At 40.6% G+C, this 19,516-nt stretch overlaps 1 protein-coding gene across 1 annotated transcript in view; it reads left to right on the top strand.

Annotated features, from left to right (window-relative positions):
• Nucleotides 1-13,038: 13,038 nt before the first annotated feature.
• The window catches only part of RCAN1 (regulator of calcineurin 1), a 41,113-nt gene continuing 34,635 nt past the window's right edge, over nucleotides 13,039-19,516 (top strand). The window contains exon 1 of the mRNA XM_064471311.1: nucleotides 13,039-13,370. Coding sequence (XP_064327381.1) covers nucleotides 13,131-13,370 — 240 coding nt within the window. The 5' untranslated portion in view covers nucleotides 13,039-13,130. The remainder of the gene's footprint in view (nucleotides 13,371-19,516) is intronic.

Genomic DNA, 19,516 nt, shown 5'->3' with positions numbered 1-19,516 from the left:
GGCAAGAAGTCATTTTCTAGGAGATGCAGCCCACTCTAGTCCCTCTCTTCTCAGAAGTGATTTATGTGAAAGCATTACTTATGCTATTGGATCAGAAAATAGTCCTAGTTTTCTAGGTGCAGAGAGAACAGTGGATGGAAAAGTTAGCTGACGGGAATGAGGTATCGTGTTTAAAAAACACGCAGCTAAGCAGTTTTATGTACGTGTATATAAAAACACTTTTTTGTATTTCAGAGTGGAAAGAGTGAGGACAGACTGAACATGGGGTTGGAATGGGTGGGAAGGGAGAAGACGTAGCCATCAGGAGATGGGATATACTACAGAATAAATCATTCTGTCAGGTCAAATACCTGCTCTGATAAAAATAAACAAACAGGCAAATAAATAAACAATCCTGCAGGTATTTTTCATAAAATTTATGCTTGCCCAGAGATGTGTTGCCAGTGAGGCAAAAGGACAGGGGCAGTCATGGTAAGAAGGGAAGTTTCCTGAAGATTTAGCAATGGAGGCTCAGCATCTGGCAATGGAGGTCTTGCAGCTGGACCCATCGTAAGGCAACTATTTCACTTCTTTCGTGTGGGTTCTGACATCAGTAGAATGAGACATCTCAGTCATCTCTATTTCTAGATGGATAATATGAGTTTACTTGTCCTAACCCTTCCTGAAGGGTTCTTAACCCTTGGCCTGAAGGCTGGCTACATCCCCCAGGTGCAACTCAAGTCCCATCTTACAAAGCTTTCAGATACAAGACAGAGCAGTCTTCAACTGTGCAGACCATCCACGAGCGCTACCATGTTGTCTCCTGCCCAGTGGTGGATAGGACACTGGCTGGAAGGAAGAAGGCTCACCTCAGGTTTTCATGGTGGGAATGAACAGCAAAGCAACATCCATGGCATAAAAACAGTGGGAGTTTTGAAGGAGAAATGGTTGAAGGTTATGGATGCAACCACTGAAGTCAGCTGGCTACATTTATATGAATACTGTGTTTAGCTGCACCCCTTGAGAAGCCCCCTCCTGCTCCCAGTCCCCATGAGCTTAGCTTTGCTCAGCTTTGGTGGCTGATGGGCCCCGACAGCTGGGTTCCCTCTGCAGCCCCATGTGGCACAGCCTCCTCTGGCCCACTGGAGCTGCTTGTTCTTATGTGCTTCTTCTTTTCAACTGTCCCTTGGATGTGCACACTTCTTTAAATACCTCCTTTGGGTATTGGTTTCAGTTTTTGTTCAGGTTGTGAGTTTGGCACTGGACTTGCATCCTGCTGGTCTGGTGGAGCTACGTGAGAGACGATTGTCTCTCGCCTGTACTTACTCATTGCAGAGCTTATTCATTAACACCAGTACCCTATTTTTCTTTGTTTGTCTATTCCCTGCTCTGTACCTTTTAGTACAAAACAAGGTGAGGATTTCTAGGCCAGCAAAAAAAACCCTTTCAGTGATAAACACTACCTGATTATTAATATTGGACAATGTTTAAGCATAACAAAAGATTAGCTCTTTAAATATGCATGAAGTCTGCAAATGCAAAGCAGAAAATGACTAACAGTGGACAGGGCCAAGTTTTAATTTTCTTTGTAGGATAGAGAAAAGTTTATAGTGTTTGATACAGTTGCCATTTTTATGCAGTAATGACTGAATAGTTTGTGTGTTTGCTTGCTGTGTTTTTCCTCTACAGGAACAGACATTTTCTAATTCTGTTGGAGTTGAGACCTAGCAATGACGTGTGCAGACACTGGGTTAATGCTGCTGCTTTAGCAGGTCACCCTGCTGGTGCTTATGCCGTGAGGTCCCCGTGCAAGTGAGGCAAAGTAGGAAGTCAGAGAGCTGAGAGACAGGGTAAAAAGAGGGATGGGGTGGGCACAGTTCAGAGGAGAGCTGGCCAGTCAGCCCAACGTTGCTCCTTGTCGCTCTTCAGTGTTGTGATTACACAAAGGCAGTTTTGGAAATACACCATTAAAATTAAATTTGTCCCAGTGAAATTCCAGAGCGCTGGACCTCTGTTGTTCTGCGCTCTCTGCATTCAACACTCTTCCCCTCTACTTCAATTACTTAACAATTTAATCTCTCCTGCTTCACACTCCTGTACACTACCTTCAAGCTGTTTACACCCCATCTGTTTCTAAAGTAGGTCCTCAGCTAATAAATATTATTTTCTCAGTTCAACTTCAGGAAGGGTTAATGCACACCTTCTTCATTTAAAAGATGAGTGCAGGTAATTAAATATCACAGATGTTAGACATTAGTGGACAACATGGAGATCCCTTTATATGCTGTTAGCAAACAAGTTATATCACTGGGGGTTATCAATAAGGCTGTACTTGCTTGGATTATCATAACTTCTTTTCCTTCCCTGACTCTACAGGCAGTTGCAGATCAAGGTTGTAGTTTTGGCAGCCTGAGGTAAGGAAAAAATGCATCTTGCATTACAAGGGTCTCCGAAAGCCTGCCTAACTCCAGGGACAGGTCAGCCCTACCGCAAAGGGAGCAGGCCAGGATATTTGTTCATGCCTCTGCAACTACAGTTCACAGTCCTGTGCAATGCGAAATACACAAATGCCAAATATTTAATGGTTTGCCCTAAATGAACTGGGGTAACGGAGCCAGCAAGGCTTTTTTGCCTCCCTGTGCAGGTCACTGCCTCTCCACAGAAGCTTGCTTTGCTTATTCCCTGGTGCCTGCTCTGGCTGAAGTTGAGCTGTTTCAAGTGTGTGCATCTGCTTTTCCCAGGGTTTGCCACATTTCAGAAGCGAAGCTACATATCCCCAGGCCAAAAGCTGCCTGCACATAGTTAGAATTCTAGTTTTTTTCTGCCAGATGCTGAGTAACTGGTATTTTGCACTGAACTCTGTGTGAAATAGGGGTGAACAGAGCCTCTGGAAATCGGGTGGCATTTAATTAGGTACTCCACCATGGGATGGAGGGAGGGATTGATCAGAGCAAACATACACAGGTACAAACTGCATGTCTGCAGACCCTAGAGCCAACAGAGATCTAATGAGCAGAGTCAGTGAAATGATTCTTCTCATCCCAAGATAGATGTCTAAAGCAGACCGGTTGATCCTTGACAGAAAAGTGCCTATTTCTCTATACTGACTGTAGAAGGACCTGAGAGTGACTGACTCAAGGGGATGATGTCTGTGCTGGACACTTCTAAACTAATATGAGATGAATCCTGTCCCAGGTGATTCCCCTGCAGACTGAAATGTGAAAATGGACAGTGGGCCAAATCCTGATTACTTTTTCTGCATTATTTTTATTGCAGCTGGTGGTTTAACTGGAATTTCCACAAATTACTTGTGGTATAAAACATTATCCCATATAAGAATATGACTGCCTAGCCCTTTGTGATGGAAAAAAGGAAACCCAAAACTATTAACATTTGTTTGTAAACCAGTTCTGTATTCTCCTATTTAAAATATGTTATTTCAAATATGGAAAAGAACAAAGTTGCAAGTGAAAAATGGTACTGGAGGACTGTAATTTTTACTACTTTCAAAATACATGTATATTCACTATGCTTGTCCCTGGTTTCTTAAAATTCTGTCAAGAAGTCAGTGTGGCATTCTGCTGCTTTGTGTTTGAGAGGGTGTTCGGTCCACCCAAACAAAATTAAGAGGGAGAGATGCCTCGCTGAAAATCGCAGTGGCATGCTGCATGTTGGGGTTGGGGCGGGGGGGAGGGGGGGCACGGTGATGCCATCTGTATTTAGAGTTCTGAGCTTCCCAGCACTAAGCTGATTAGGGGCAATCGGCTCCCTTCCCAGCTGCTTAGAGGCAGTCTGCTTGGGAAGAAGGTAGGGATGTACACATGCAAGGGGGGAAAACCCCTGGTTGCTGAGCTAGGAAGCCCAGAAAGCCAAGCTACCTCTAACCAAGGCTGAAAAAGCAGAGAGGGAGAGTAGGTGCACCTTCTTGCCAGATACCACCAGTCCGTCTCTTCCTTCTGTATGTTACTCAGTTCCCCAAATTCCCAGCATTCCACAAAGCTGCAGGGGCCAAAGCAGCCTGTACTTAAATTCTGAAAGAATCATTCTGCCGAGTGTTAAAAAAAATCAGAAGACTATCAATAAGAAAGCTTTCTGAAAAATAAACTCTGTACTGCTTACTTTTTTTTCAAGGACTTAAAACCTGTTCATTCTCCATTCTAACTGACTTTCCTATTCTTATCTTTTATTTTTGTAAAGCAGTACTATTTTAATAAAGCAATAATGTCCTCCATGTGCCGCAGTCCAGATAACAAACAGGCTTTCTATGTGTTTTTTTATTGTCGAGTATCACATCTAATTCAATAAGTAGTGGTTTGGAATTAACTTTGGAAGTGCCTCAGAAGCATCAAGGTCCTAGAAAGTCTGATCACTGTCCTGGAGCCTTATATTGTCTCCTTGCTAGCTAAATAATAACACCAGCTCAGCACTCACTTTGTCGTTAACAGTATGTCTGGCTTGAAGTCAACCTGCTCTCGTTTTGGACAACTCCAGGCCTTTGCCCAGGCTTTTGATTCTGCTTGGGAAATCCCCATCAAACTTACTTTGCTGAACTCCCCCCTCTACGTCACTTTCAAACGCCTTTCAACCATTCCTGTTCCCTACCTCATGCACCATTGCTTAGGGAAGGGTGTGCACACCCCACTATTTAAAGGCCCATCTTGATTTGCACATGATTCAATAGGATTACTGATATGTTTAAAGCTAAGAGTCTTTGCAAGGATCTGGGTCTTATTAAGTAACTGTGATTTCATTATTGTCATCCTCATCGTTCCTGCCTCCCGCTATTTTCTGACACATACTGTGGCACAGAATTTGGGGCATGAGCTTTCAAAAGTGACAAACTGCTCCAACTTCAGCTGAATTTCATCTGCTCAAGGCATCTGGAAACTAGTCCTTAATATAAAAGCTTTTCAGAGAGGAAAACATGCCTTTACTTGTTTTGCAAAGTGCCCAGGACATATACTCAAAACTAAATGGATAAACTACATTTGGTGTTTCATGTTTTCTGTGTTATAAATGTTGCTTTTCTCACATTGACCTGGTTTACAAAATTGTATATGAAGTCCTAATTAGATCCATCAGAGCATTTTACTGTGGAACCTGGAAATAACTCAAAGCTTTTTCTAAGGTCCAAGAGATTTTCTTCACTTTTAATAAAGTGTCTAGGTCTTCTTGAACTCCTCTATTATTCTAATTCCTACTACATTAAACTGTCATTTATTTTAAATTAGTTTCCTATTTTACTGTGCCTGATGCATCTTGAAATAATTTCTTAAAATATAATCCCTAATTACAGCTCATTTGATCTTTTCTGTACTCTTGCTTCTGTTTTAAATTTCAGTTTACCTTTCATAGGTCTTAACAGGTTTTTTTTCCCATGTAAAACAAAGGCACATTCTATACCATTTCCACTTGAAGTTGGCTTTTAATACAATTCTTTGCAAAACTCAGAGGACTTTTAAAATTATTATAGCTTTAAAAATAATTATAGATTTGGGGAATAAAACTTGAAAGATTTCAAAATAATCATACAATTATTTGAGTTAATGCCTACCTGATATGGAAGTAAGTTACAAGTGAAGTCAAGAGGTACAGTGATAATTTGTCTTTTATTACCAGTGTCGTATTATTTGTAGTTTGACTGTTACATTTAGTGTTAGATTCCTCAGTTCATTAGAAAAAATAGATCACATCTATATGTAGTTCTCTATAAATTAATATTTAACTTTCACTTCAGCAGAATTTTCTGAAATATTTTTATACACTATAATAATAGCCTTGAAAATAGCTTTTCATATCATCAGTAAAGAAATAGGTGTTTTTGCAGCCTTGTAGTGAGAGGCTGCAATAGGTGATCTCAAAGGGCCTCTTTAGCCTTACTTTCCTTTTGCTTAATTTGAATGTGGAAACCCAATGACATCTATGCAGCCGACTCTTCATTTCTTTCTTTCTTTTTTTTTTTTTTTTGAGGAGGTGTTTAATGAAGCTAGTTTTGGTGCATAATGCTCTAGAAGTGTTGATAAAGGGCAGGAAACTGTCGAAGAAGGCAAGCACCATCTGCCTTGGGATAGAATTACACACAGTTTTTTCTGGATGGGCCCAGATCCATTTTTCACTAATGTTAATTTTATTTCATTCGCATGCAGGTTATGCTACAATCTCTTGCTCTTTCTTTCTTTTTTTTTTTTCCCCTTTTTCTCTTTCTCTTTTTTCTTTTTCTTTTTCTTTTTCTTTTTCTTTTTCTTTTTCTTTTTCTTTTTCTTTTTCTTTTTCTTTTTCTTTTTCTTTTTCTTCTTTTTCTTCTTTTTCTTCTTTTTCTTCTTTTTCTTTTTCTTTTTCTTTTTCTTTTTCTTTTCTTTTTCTTTTTCTTTTTCTTTTTCTTTTTCTTTTTCTTTTTCTTCTTTTTCTTCTTTTTCTTCTTTTTCTTCTTTTTCTTTTTCTTTTTCTTTTCTTTTTCTTTTTCTTTTTCTTTTTCTTTTTCTTTTTCTTTTTCTTTTTCTTTTTCTTTTTCTTTTTCTTTTTCTTTTTCTTTTTCTTTTTCTTTTTCTTTTTCTTTTTCTTTTTCTTCTTTTTCTTCTTTTTCTTTTTCTTTTTGTTTTTCTTTTCCTTTTCCTTTTTCTTTTTTTCTTTTTCTTTTTCTTTTTCATTCCTTTGTCTTTTACCTATTTTTCTTTTTTTTTATTTTTCATTTTCTTTCCTCAGGATTAAGAATCCAGCCTTACTCCTCCTATTAACAGCTTTGACACAGGTTTCGTTGAAATTGTATTAAATATATTGTTCCTTTTCAAAAGTGCTTACCGACAAAACCCATTTGTTCTACAGCACTTGTAAATGAGCTCTATGGTAAATCAGTAATCAGGCTTATTACTGATTGCTCCTGAAATAAACGGCTCTTTTACCTCTCCTCTGTATTACTCTTTTCTACCTAATTTAGGAGCTGACTTACCAGAGCGTAGTTTAAAAATCAGTAAGAGGTACACGGTAACCTGCTGTGTTACTATAATGAAGCGCGTATTGTTGTAAGATCTGGGGTGGCATCCAAAGGTGGCAGTGACCTTGGGAGCCCAACCCTGCCAGGCACAATGCAAATATAAAGATGCATTCCAGAGCAACCTACCGTCTTACTGAGAACAGCAGCAGGGAAGAGCATAACGAACCGTGGGCAAAGGGGGAGATACATATAAAAGAGAAGAGATTGTGCTGCTGGACATCTAACAAAGCAACTGATCTGAATCAGTTACATGAGCTTTACCTACCACTTTAAAGACTCCCTAACAAGCCTTAGCTTCTGCACCTTAAGCCTTTTTTATAGCCTCCTACCAACACCAAGGTAACAAAACCGTAGCTTCACTGTATTTATTTTATTTAACAGCATTTTATTTGTATGTTTCTTCTCTGCCCTGGGACAACAACTACTCTTCCAAATATTAGCAATTCTTCTGAAAAACACTCCAGCTAATCCCACCTCTCCTGTGGGTGCCAGGTCCTTCTATAAAAGACCCATCTACACAATATGGGACAGAAAGGCTATCACTCTGCTTTCTCATTCTCACTACTGTGGTTCTGAGACAAAGGATCAGTCTGCAAAAGTTAAAGAAGAAAAAAACAAAACAAAAGGATGGGGTGTTGTACTGGCAAATGCAGTGCACCAAACTGCTATCAGAAACAGCAGTCGTGCTGTTGAAGACATTTTGCTATGAGAGCCAGAGTCATGAGGTGTCTTCAGTTAATACAGCTGGAAATAGCTAATGTAGATAGTTGATATGAAACAGGCTGCAGCTTGAGTGCTGTTGGCTACAAAGACCAAAAAACATATAGAAAAGTGATCTATACAAATTGTTCTAAGTCAACAAAATTCAAACCTGTGGTAATGGTGTTTTAAGATGTATGTTTGACTTGGTAAGGCTTGGGGAAGGCTATCAAACTGGAGTAAGTGCGCTTAGGTCACCTGGTTACCGTGGTTGCTGCAATGATCGGTGGACAGAGGCCGAGCTAAGCAAGCAGCTGTGGAGACTGCGGGCATCCAGAAGGAAAGGCAGGGTGGGGGCATGGTGCTGCATATGTATGGCAGGAGCTTGGCAAGCAGCACTGGATGGCCTCCAGACACTCGGAGGGCAAGGGTGATGACACTCTGAAAAGGGAATCCTTTAGGATGTCTGGATTAAGTCAAGGGAAGGAAAGGGAGCATGACTGGGAGAAGCACAGATCAGGCACGAAACCTGGACCAGCAGCTCTAAGAGGAAAAACAGTCTTGAAAGATTTGCAGGACTGGTTCTGCTTAGCTGAACAAAAAGAATAGTGAGGAGGGACTCCAACATAAAACAACAAGCACCAGGAGACATTTTATTGCAGTGGAGAAAAACATAACTAGAACAAACGGCTATCAGTGAGAACCAGGCAAATTTAAGCTAGAAAGAAAACGTACCATTAACAGCATTTAACACCCGAGCAAACTGTTAAATAAGACTGGGAATTTTCTTTATATCTGTTTCCTTTTCAGGGCATATGCTTTGCTCAAACTGAGTTTAAAGTAGTGAGATTTTGTGTACTTTATATATTCACTTTAAGATGACTGGCTTGCCTTAAAAAGGGTCAGACTTCCCTCTGGCTATGGGAGGCCGTTTCAAGGGAAATAAGTCTGTCTGTGAGAAATTAACCCAGAGGGGCGGCTTGGCAGATAATAAGCACTTGAAAGACGTCAACTGAAGACTTTAATGAGTAGGATTTTTAGTGAAACCTCCTAGAGCACAAGGCCTTCAGGAGGCTATAAGAAACATAAGAGGTAAAGCTCTTTGGGGATCCTGTGAAGGAACCACCACTGTGTGGAAGGGGCCTCCTGGCTCTGGGAATGAATCAGGGGTGGGCATTTCCCCTCCAACAGAAGAACTGAATTTGGAGCAAATGAACTAAAAAGTGACTGGCACACTTAAGGTATGCCCTTCCACATAGGAGTTTGAGAACCCCTTCCTTGGACCCCAAAGAAGATCCTCACAAGTCAGTGTTGTTGGACCAGTCAGGCTTTCATGAAGTCTGTATGATCTAACGAGATAAATGAAGTAAATACCTAAATTGCCATATCATACACCGGTGTGCCGTGCTTGACTGTGGGGAAAGTATGAGTATGGATCAAGTTCTTTTGACCATCCTTTAGATTCAAATGGATGACTGGGTTGCTTTGAGCTCTGAAGTCTGTGAAAATGTTGGACGTTTGTTATTGTAAATCTAGGGGGTTATTTGGTTAAGGATTAAGAAATAAAAGATTTTCTGTTACACCTATGCAAATAACAGCTGGTACAAACAATTCAACATTAAGACGAGGAAGTAACTGAGGATGTGCTTTTGTACTTGCAGGATATGGGGGTAATTACAGAAAATTTATTTTAATGAAAACTGTGTTATTGATAGCCAAAATTAATCTTCAATGTTAATATATGGGTATTTTAGATATGCATAGTCTTTTTTAAAGCCTACAGCCAATGAATGATTGCAGAACTGTCTTGTGAATAAGCTTCTATGCAGAAAAACCTCAAAATCTTCTTAAGTATTGTCACTGATCCCAATGCCATGTGTTTAAACTGCTAACTACATCTGCCTACGTGTAGCTGTTAAAGAGATGCAATGAAAACCTATTCTGAGGAATATTAAATAAGTCAGCTGTTTAAATGCGTGTTTAGGAAGTGAAGTCACCCATAGGACCACATGTTCAGTCTATCTCCAAACATTTTTCATTTAGCTATAATCAAGTTCTGTGTAGTTTGATGGTTTTTTGTGCTGATTATATAGCTACTTTTCACTTGAGAAGCGAGAATTTTTTTTGCAGATGCACATAATAAAAGTAGCCTTTTGAGATCCTTCATGCTTTTCTTTCTACCACTAGATGGTAGTGTGTGTTGTTTAAAAAATTTGCATGGCACTGTTCTAGTGCGCATTTAGCGATTTATCCCAGAAATCTTTTTTCCTGTGTGTAAAGTAATCATTATTGTTAATCACTGTCACTTACATCGAAAGATGTATTCTATCCCAATGCTGAGCATTGGAGCAAAAATCTATTTTCTTCTTGGTTTACCAGCTCCTTCAGTCAAAAGCATACGTTGCATTCCCTTCATATGTAACAAAAAGAAAAGATCTGTCTGTCATTAAACCCCAGGTTTGATTTTTCCGCTGAAGTGTTATGACTGAATTAATGCTGGGGGGGTGGTGTCACTTCATATTTTATTTATTTGCCATATTTGTAGAGTGTCAGCAATGCTTGCCTTCTCTGAATTGTCTATTTGAACTTTTAAGCTCCAAGGGCAGATTGGTTCTTCATCTGTGGAGTACTGCAGCGGTTGGTACAATGTAATAATGATCCCAGTTGAGCTTTAAGTGCTATTATGATATGAATATCATTAATAACTTATTTTCACTCATGAATCAGATACCCAAGTTACAATAACCAGCTGGGGGGTCGCTTATGCCATTAGACCAGTGATGGGTAGATGAATATTTTTCAACAGCTTTCATAATAGTAAGATGGCAGGCTGCAATTACCAGAATTTGTTGTTGGCGAGTTTTGCCTCATGTCTGCAAGTTTTTAAATATATGTAACACCAGATTTCCATTCAGATCCCTCAGGTAAGATTCCTGTAGTGGGTATAGAGCTCTTGGTGCAGAGGATACAGACAGATAGCTTCTCCTCAAAGAGGCGTGTCACAACTCCTGTCAGGAAGCAAATCTGAGATCAAAGGATAAAGTTTAAAAAGTCATTACCTCGTCTGGAGGTTTTAATGCTAATTTAGCATTAAAAAGTTTCAGCTTGTTCATGTATGTGACTTTTAAGATACCATTTGTCTGAATTTTTCTGAAAACTGCTGTGAGAACATGCAGACTTATGTCACTTGGCACAACTGATCATGAAAATATCCTGTGTCTAAGATGAGAGCTTATCTCTACAAAAAGGGCTTAAATGGTTCAAAACAGATTATAGAGTCTGAAGAAACTTTTAACAGAAGAGGAGGCAGAATGCAAATGATTATCTCTCCACGTGGCATTTTTCTCCTTGTTGCACCCTGCAAGATCTCATTAAAATTGGCTGAGACAAGTAATTAATCAGTTTCAAGTCTCTGATCTGTTGGAAAAAAAGGTCAGCAGTGCTAATTTAAGATAAGGTAACAGCAGTATCTTGAGGAGTGGGGCTGTTGCCTCAGCTTTAAACTTTGCACACTGCAGATCAGTAGGTGATACAGCATTCCCAACTGTCAATATTAGTTTTTCAGAAGTTCTTTACTTCACCAAAATGTTGCTGCATTTTGGAAGGAAAGATCTGTAAGAGTATTCTACTTTGAACACCATCTGCCATAATATTTGCTGTACCATATTTTAAGTAATTTATTAATGTTGCTGAACAAGTGACCTGTCATAGCCTGCAACAATATGTTTATAGTCTGGTTACAAAACTCAATCCTGTATTTGGCATAGTAACTTTTTCCAGGTACATACTAACACGTATTATCTACAAAAACAGAGTTAAAAATCTGTGATCTAGAATACCAGACATTATGAGATGAAATAATTTTTTTTCAGTCTCTGGACATATGATGCCTGATGACAAAATCACTATGCATGATTAAATGTTGCTTTCTAAGCAAGCCCTGGGACTCTAAGCTATAGTATAAACACCAAATATCTCCTCACCCGTGCCTTTGAGTAGTTTCTTGTAACTGGAAATGACAATAGGATTAGGCCCTCAGAGGCTTTCTCATGATAAGAAGGAATTCCCATGTTTTGCCACCAGCCCTCATTCTTTACCGGAATTCAAGTACCTTTCACTAGTAGCCTCCTATTGGTCTTGAGCAGCTCTTAGGTGAGAAACAGGCTTATGACTTTTCAGACCTCATTCTTTCTTACACAGCCCTGCATGGGTAGGATATTTGGTTAGTATTTTGCCAACTACTACCTAGCATCCTCCCCCTCCTTACCGCCTTTTACTATTCTGTGTTATCCTTGTATTGGCATAGGACGTTTGAGGTAGATGGGTGAATGTCACAATAACTTTATAAAAAACCTGCGACCTCTGAAGCTCACTTTTGTGTCTTCTCCTAGAAGGTGATGCTACGTAGACATATGTAAGAAAAGTGTTCGTCTAGGTTAGTTAGGTTGGACTAAACAAATAAGCACATTAGATAAATTTTATTCTTCTACATAGGAACGTCTGACACAAGCAGATCCTCGAGTGTAGCCAGGGAAGGTGCAATTGTCCTTTACAGCCTTTTGACACAGGGAAAAGAGGAAGGCTGTAAGAAAATGCATCTTTCAGGTTCAAAGTAAGTAGAAAAGGACAGAGACATGGCTTTACGTGCCCTCTTTCACAAATTTTAAAGTTAAAACATGTTTGGTCTTGGCCCAGAAATAGGATACCTTTGAAAAAAGTACAAAGAAAGGGTAAAGATTAGTTTCATCATTCCCCAGCAAGAGGAGATACAACTGGCCAAACACTGCTACAGCTTTTTTTTTTTTTCCTTAGGCTTCCTTTCTGTTGTTTGTTCAGTGAACTGTTTGCAGGACATTAAGGGTTGGTTGGCGTGTCCTTAAGGCAGATAAGAGAAACAGCATGTACACAATGCTGACTTCGAAGTGTTTGAGTAAGGGTTTTTTTGTATTTGCTTGTTGCACAATATTCCCTGTTCTCTAAACCCAGACACATTGTTCTGTGCTCCAACCGTGCTGCAAAACACAGCTGTGCCATTGCAGCAGGCCTTGTCCTGTCACCTTGGCCCTGGGTCCCTGCAATTACCCCTGACGGACGGCCCCACTCACCCGTCGTGTGCCCAACCTCGGCGGCTCGCTCACCTCGCCCCCACCCCGCCCCGATCGCCCGGGCAGCGGCAGCTCCTGCCTCCCACGGGCGTGCCGCCGCCCCACGACCCAGGGGCTCCCTCGCACCCCGCTGCCCTCACTCAAGATGGCGGAAGCAGCGCCTAGCTCGGGCAGGCCACCTGTTGCTGCGGCGGCGGCTTCCTATTGGCTCACACGGCGCCGTGCGCCCTGCAGGCGGGGGGCGGGAAGGCGGCGGTTGAACCGGCGCGGGGGTTGAGGAAACAAAAAGGGCGGGGAGGAGCGGGGCGAAACCGCCGCCGGGCCCCGCCCCGCGGGGGCTCCGCTCGCCCCCGGCCATGGACAGTGGCGGCGGCGGGAGGGGCCCGGCGGGGCAGGAGGAGCCGTCGCTTCAGCAGCCGTTGCCGCCCGGGGAAGCGGAGGAGGAGGAGGTGTTGCTGCTGCTGCCGCCGCCCGAGACCGAGACGGCCTGGAGCTTCGCTGACGGCGAGATGGAAGCGGTGGCGCTGCGGGACCTGCCCACCGCCACCATCGCCTGCAACCTAGACCCGCGCGTCTTCCAGGACGGCCCGTGCCGGGTGAGCGCAGCGGGCAGGCCCGCCCCACGCCGGGAGACCGCCGGCAGGGCCGCGGGCCGGCTCCCTCTGCCGGCGGGGAACCGCCGCTCGCATCGGCCGGTTGCCGCCCGCCGGGGCCGGGACCGCCGGGGCCGCCTCAGGCTGCTAGTGTGGGGAGCGGCGGGGGCGGGTGTGTGTGTGAGACAGGGGTCGGCCCGCCTCCCCCCGCGTCTCCGTGGCCTCCCCCTCCCTCAGGAGGTGGCGGCGGGGGATGCCGGGGCTGTGGCTCTGCGTCCCCGCCCGCTCTCCTGACGCGAAGCGGGTGTCGGGGGGAGGCGCGGCGGCTCTGCCCCGGCCGGCCCCTCCGCGGGCGCCGTGTGGGTGGAAAGTCTCGTTCCTGATCCCCAGGCTCAGCCCGGCGGATCCGTTGACCTGAACCCGTAGGTCAGGACGAAGAGCTGCACAGGCCGGGGGCGGGGCGGGGAACCTGCCCTCGGCCGCCCCGTTCCGAGCGTTGCCGTTATGGTTTAGCGAGGACGGCAGCTTGCTGATGCAGCCGAAGGCGTTCGGCGAGAGAGGAGACGGAAGCCAGCGTTTGGAGACCTGAGAGCATGGCAGGCAGGGGTCCGGGTGGAGGCAGAAGCTGGCTGCCTACAGGCAGGCTAAAGGGAGCTGTTGGGTAGCGCCCGCAGGTCCGTAGCGCTTGTCGGAGTTGAGGATTGCTTTGATTAAAAAAAAAAAAGCTATCAGGAATACTGTAAACTGCAGCTCTAGGTGTAATAAATGGATATAAATATTTCAGAATTGCTACTTGTGTTATCTGTGGCCTTCTTGATGAAGAAGGAATTAAAATCAGTCTTAATCTTTCATCTTTCTTTTGTTTGTCTCAGCCCAAGATTAAAGAATGAGTGAAGCTAACTTTTTTCTCTTGGCTTTTATAATTTTGTTTTGCTATCAAGCTGTTATTTTCTAGTGACTTTGCTGCTGAAGGAGGTGTTTAGTTTTTAAACAGATTGTGATTAAACAACATGGACTTTAAAAACTAGGGAATAAGTGTACTGTTTCAAAATCATATTAAAATAATTGCCTGTCTCTTTGTGGAAAAGCAACTTAGAGTTGTAGTAGTAGTAGTCTGACAACTCAACCCTGCTAACGGTTATAATGCATTAAAAATGATCTGGAAATTGGAGATGCAGCTACGTAGTATTCCAGTTAGTTTCTAAGGTTATACAACTTTTAATGGCACTACACTTACGTATCACTTCAGACACCTGTAGGTGTGATGGGAATGACACCTTTACTGGGATTTACCGTATTTAATTCAAATTCACTCCAAAGTATGCTTAGGAAAACATCTGTAATCAGTTGCATGTAGTAGTAATATTTTCTTGGGTGTATTCTTGTGATCTTGAAGTGCATGTTTTGAAACAGCAGTTAGATGGACAACAAGAGACACTCATAATTCCATCCAAGACCAGGAGGTATCTGAACATTTAAACCATTTTTCTGTCTCTTTTAATTCAAAGAATCTCGGTCTCCAGACACTTAATTTAGATCAGGGCAAAGTCTTAGGTATCCTTAACACTAAAAATAAAAAATTGTTTTAACTACTTATTTATTTTTCTTGCCAAGAGCTGCAGCAGGGAGAAATGCAGATGGCTTTAACCTCAAATTAATTTGTTATTATTTAGCATCTCAGCATATACTGTGTTATCTTAACCATGGATGACAGCATGTACAGTTACTGCAGCATAGCTGTTGCTTTTAAAATTTAAATTCCGAAGGCAACGAATGGAAGGATTATCTTGAACTTGAATAATCATTTGTATCCAAGAGGGAAGAAGAATCTTTCTCAATGTTTTATAAATAATGCAAAATAAAACAAAAAAAAATCTTGAGGTGCTTGGGTCCTGGTGTTTTATAAAAGTGGTAGGTGTACACAGACTTTTAATAGATTGAAAAACAGCTTATGTTTTTGCCAACTGAATCTCAGCCATCGAAATACATAATTAGCTTCAGCTAATACAGTTATAGACATGACAAGAGCTAACTCTTCAAAGCTGGAAATGTACAACTGCTGTGTAGGAAAACCGCAAATTCATGGATTGGATACATTTTTAATGTGTTCTGTTGGCCAAATGTCAGGTAGTTGCAAAGAGAGAAAAGATGGGATGAGGCACTAAGGCTGGATCTCAGACTGTCTGGATGTGTGAAAGGTCTTTTCAGCATACTGCTGTTGGATGGTGTGAAAAGAACAAGGTTATATTGAAAGGGGGGAAAAGATTGCAGTCTTCCATGCATGGATGCATCCAGTTTTACCTTAGCACTTACTGATTCTGGTGTCCAAGAAAATGAAGGTGTTTCGGTCTCGAGTGACACGTTAGCATCTGAAAGTGATTCCAAAATAATTTCGAAAGGCCACACCTTGTTAGGAAGTTAATTTTGAGAAGATTCACTTAGTTTGCTACAGAGTGTATACAGAAAAATCTAAACCTGCTCTTATCAGTGTAGCAAGCAAATGGTTGTGTGGAACTCTGTTTCTGTGAAGGAATGAGTAAAGGTATTGTAAAATATAATGTCACCAGACACTAATTATTTTATGAATTCTGATGTGTGCAACGTATTTTCTTCCATTTTGTGAACTTCCTACTTTTTCCCGTATATGTAACACTCCTAAAATACCTTGTCTACATAGCTAGGGGGTTTTTTCTCTTCAGTAGGCCCCTTAATAATCCTGGATTGCCCTATTTGAGGAGGGTTGATCCAATCAAAGGTGAGATAGGACAGCTAGGCGATGGCTAACAACTATTTCTATTTTGCCCTCCCCTTTCTCAAACAATGATTTGCCCTTGAAATGCTGGTTTTGTGTTCTTGCAATTCCTCTTCCTCTTTTTTGTCTTGTAGAGGTGTTGATGTCACAGCTGAGAAATCTGAATTTTTATTGGGTTTGTGATCAATCTCTTAAAAATAGACCATCCTATCGAGTAAGGTAATAGTTCTAGTAAATGACAGTTTGTTCTCTGCTTTATTCTCATAAGAAAGAATCTGACTTGCTTAAATACCTCCTGGCTAGTTTTTCAATGACAATTCCAAAATCTTCCAGAGAACACTTAAATACACTCTGAAGTTTTTCTACACGGTTAGAAAAGTACCTTTAGATTCTGCATCCTCTTTTGTTTTCAGTGAAGTTCAAGAAGTTATCTTAAATGAAAACCCTTTAAATGATCTTCAAGTTGACTAACTTGCAAAAGTGCTGTTCTGATTTCCTGAAATGTCTTCTACCTCTGACGCCCAGCTTTTTTGTAGTTTTAATATTGACTCTATGCTTGAGGAGTTGTAATTCCTACTTGGAGAAAAACAGTATTTCTTCATACAACACCCACATGAGTTTGTTCTATTGTAACTGTATTCCTGTGTACTAGTTTAAAAAAAAAATAATGTCAGTAGCTAATTACCAGAGCCAGCAATTATGCTTTTGCATATTTCCATCCTCCTCAACTGGTATTCAATTTTTAAGAGCCTTTTTATGTCAGTAGAGGACACTCAGGGGTTTTTTTTTTATAGAACTTGTACTGTCAAATGGCAAGTCCAGTAGGTAATATGCCTGCTTGTATCTTGTAATCCTGAAGGGATGTGGCATACTTCACTGATGACTTTAAAGTTCTGAGTACAGCCACAGGGGGGCTAAATAACTTCATTTATGCCCTGGTAGACTTGCTAAGTAGGTTACCTAGGTCTGTTCTAACTGTCAGATTTCCATTTCAGCTTAATTGTAGACAAGTATCACTCATTTAATTTGTGAAGAGTAAAAGAGGAACATGAAGAGTATTGAGAAAGTATTCAACTTTGGGCTACTGAGAGAAGAATTCTTTCTTAGGGCTGAGAAGAAAGATTTTTCATGCAGATAATTTTCTATAGAACAAGTTGAGTTCCTTAAATTACTTTTAGCAGATTAAGGTAATTATAGATAGTTAACTCTTGCAAGTTACTGCAAACTAATAAATGTAGCAGAAGGTTTCCTGTAATTAATGAAAACTTGCATTCATAGATAACTCTCGAAAACAGGCTGTTATATTGTGATAATAGTTTTTCTCTGGAGTTTGCTAGGGAAAACTTCACTGGAAGCTGGATTTTTAAATAGACTTTGCTTGATTGCTTTTAAGTGCACTAGGAGTGAGCCAGTCTCCTGCAGTAAGTCTGTGTCCTCACATAACCTCCAGTGGCAAACAAAAGTAGAACTGGTTGTGAAACACTGTCTGTGATTATTTATTAAAAAAAAAAAACCAAACAAACAACCAGATTATAATTGTGCTTGAAGATAAGGCTTAAATAAGGCCAGAAACCTCTGCAGTAGTATAACCAAGAGAAAAAGCAGTAACGGCAGGTGTATTGAATCTTGTTAATGATTATCATAGCTTTAAAATTCTACTCCTTCTTTAGCTTTATAAAGTTTCAGTATGGAGAAACTTGTTTGTGAACTCATCTGAAAAGAAAGCTGCTGTTAAATGAGCCATGCTTTTAGAAATTTTTAATTGACTTACAGCCTACTGGAATAATCATGAGATTGTGAATGTATTTTGTGTTTTTTAAGTACTTGGAGAATTACTTCTACTTTACAGGAAGTTTGTCAGATTTCTCAGGAGTATTCACAAAATTTTCTTTACAAAATAGTACTTGGGTTTTCTGGCAATCTTTTCCTGTCTCAGTCACATGCCTCATTAATCCTTTTACTTAAAGTTTGTTAATCCTCTTAGATCTCATATTTTTTTTTAAAAAAAGTAAATTTCAAAAAGGTGAGTGTTTCTATGTATTTATATTTTTATGACTACAGCTCTGTTGGTGGTGAAATGTTCCCTAATGGGAACATAAAACTTCCTTACGGGCGTCTGTATTTCCTGCTTATATTTTAAAGGTTTTCATTCTTCCTCTGCCAGGGTTTTTCATCAAATCATTTTTTTGCCACCATGTTCTTTCTGTACTATTGCTTTCCAAAAAATCCCGGGGTTAAGACTGTTGTTCAAAATCATATCCCAATAACCTGTTTTTACACTGAACAGTAAAATGATTAAGGGTGATTTAAAAAAAAATCTTTTAATCTTCCATTATGAAGATTTTTGCAATAAAAATTCTGGAATTGTTTAGCTCCTATACTTTCAGATGATGCAGACTTATTTGCAGCTATTAACAGGTTAAGGCAGACTTTTGAGTGACTTGGAAGTCTGGAAGTCATGTAAATATAATGCTATGGTTGACATAATAATCTTTGACGTTACAGTAGAACATAATACCATGCAAATGCAGTTTTGTGGCTCCTGGGACGCATTCAGTCTGTCAAGTGCACAAGCAGAACTTATTCGTATCCCTGCATCTGAGGACAAACATGAACTCTTGAGTCATTGGGATACCCAGCTTCCTCAGCTGCTGAGGGTCTTTGGAAAAATCTTTTTTGTCTAAAATGATAGCATGCTTTATGAATAATGTGAAGGGTTCTAACACTTTATACTGTATATGGATTCTGTATGGAAACCTTAGTAATAGTTATGAAGAGGTGAAATATCCAGAGAGAGTGAAGTTAGAGTATTCCTCACTTTGAAAACAAGTGCTATACACTTTATGGACTCAAAGTAAATAGAGATTTTAGTGCTTATAGTTTGCTTGGTGATGATGCTGACCTGTTTTTTTGTCCATTCTTTCTATCCTGTTCCTTAATAAGAAAATAGAATTAAAATATGAATACTGTTCTACATATTATCAATTATTAAAATTATAGTCAATCTATGTGTGCCTGTTTAGTTTAAGGATGGTGTCTTCAGTCTTCCCACTTGAGTAGCTTTTTTCTCCTGGGAGCCCAGAGTAGGTTTTCTAGTTGCTCTTTCCCAGTTCTCATGTGGGATGCTGAGAGGTGATTTGAATAAATTTAAAATTAAAAATTCAATAAAATTCAAACTACAAAGGTGATTTGAATAAGTTTTGAGCTGAATGCTCTATTTCAGCTGGAGTAGAAGGAATTGAAGAGACTGTACAGTATAAAATTTATTGGTCAAGCTCTACTTGACTGCTTTTTTTTCATACACTTGGACTTTGAGGCATTGAATAGTGATTTAGGTGGCTTCCTTTAACTGTTGTCCATATGTTAGCTGTACTTTCACAAGAAGTATAACTAATAC

This window comes from Phalacrocorax carbo, chromosome 1 (assembly GCF_963921805.1).
Source record: "Phalacrocorax carbo chromosome 1, bPhaCar2.1, whole genome shotgun sequence".
Lineage (NCBI taxonomy): Eukaryota > Metazoa > Chordata > Aves > Suliformes > Phalacrocoracidae > Phalacrocorax > Phalacrocorax carbo.
The sequence above is the reverse complement of the archived record's forward strand: the minus strand, read 5'-3'. Positions and strand labels throughout refer to the sequence as shown.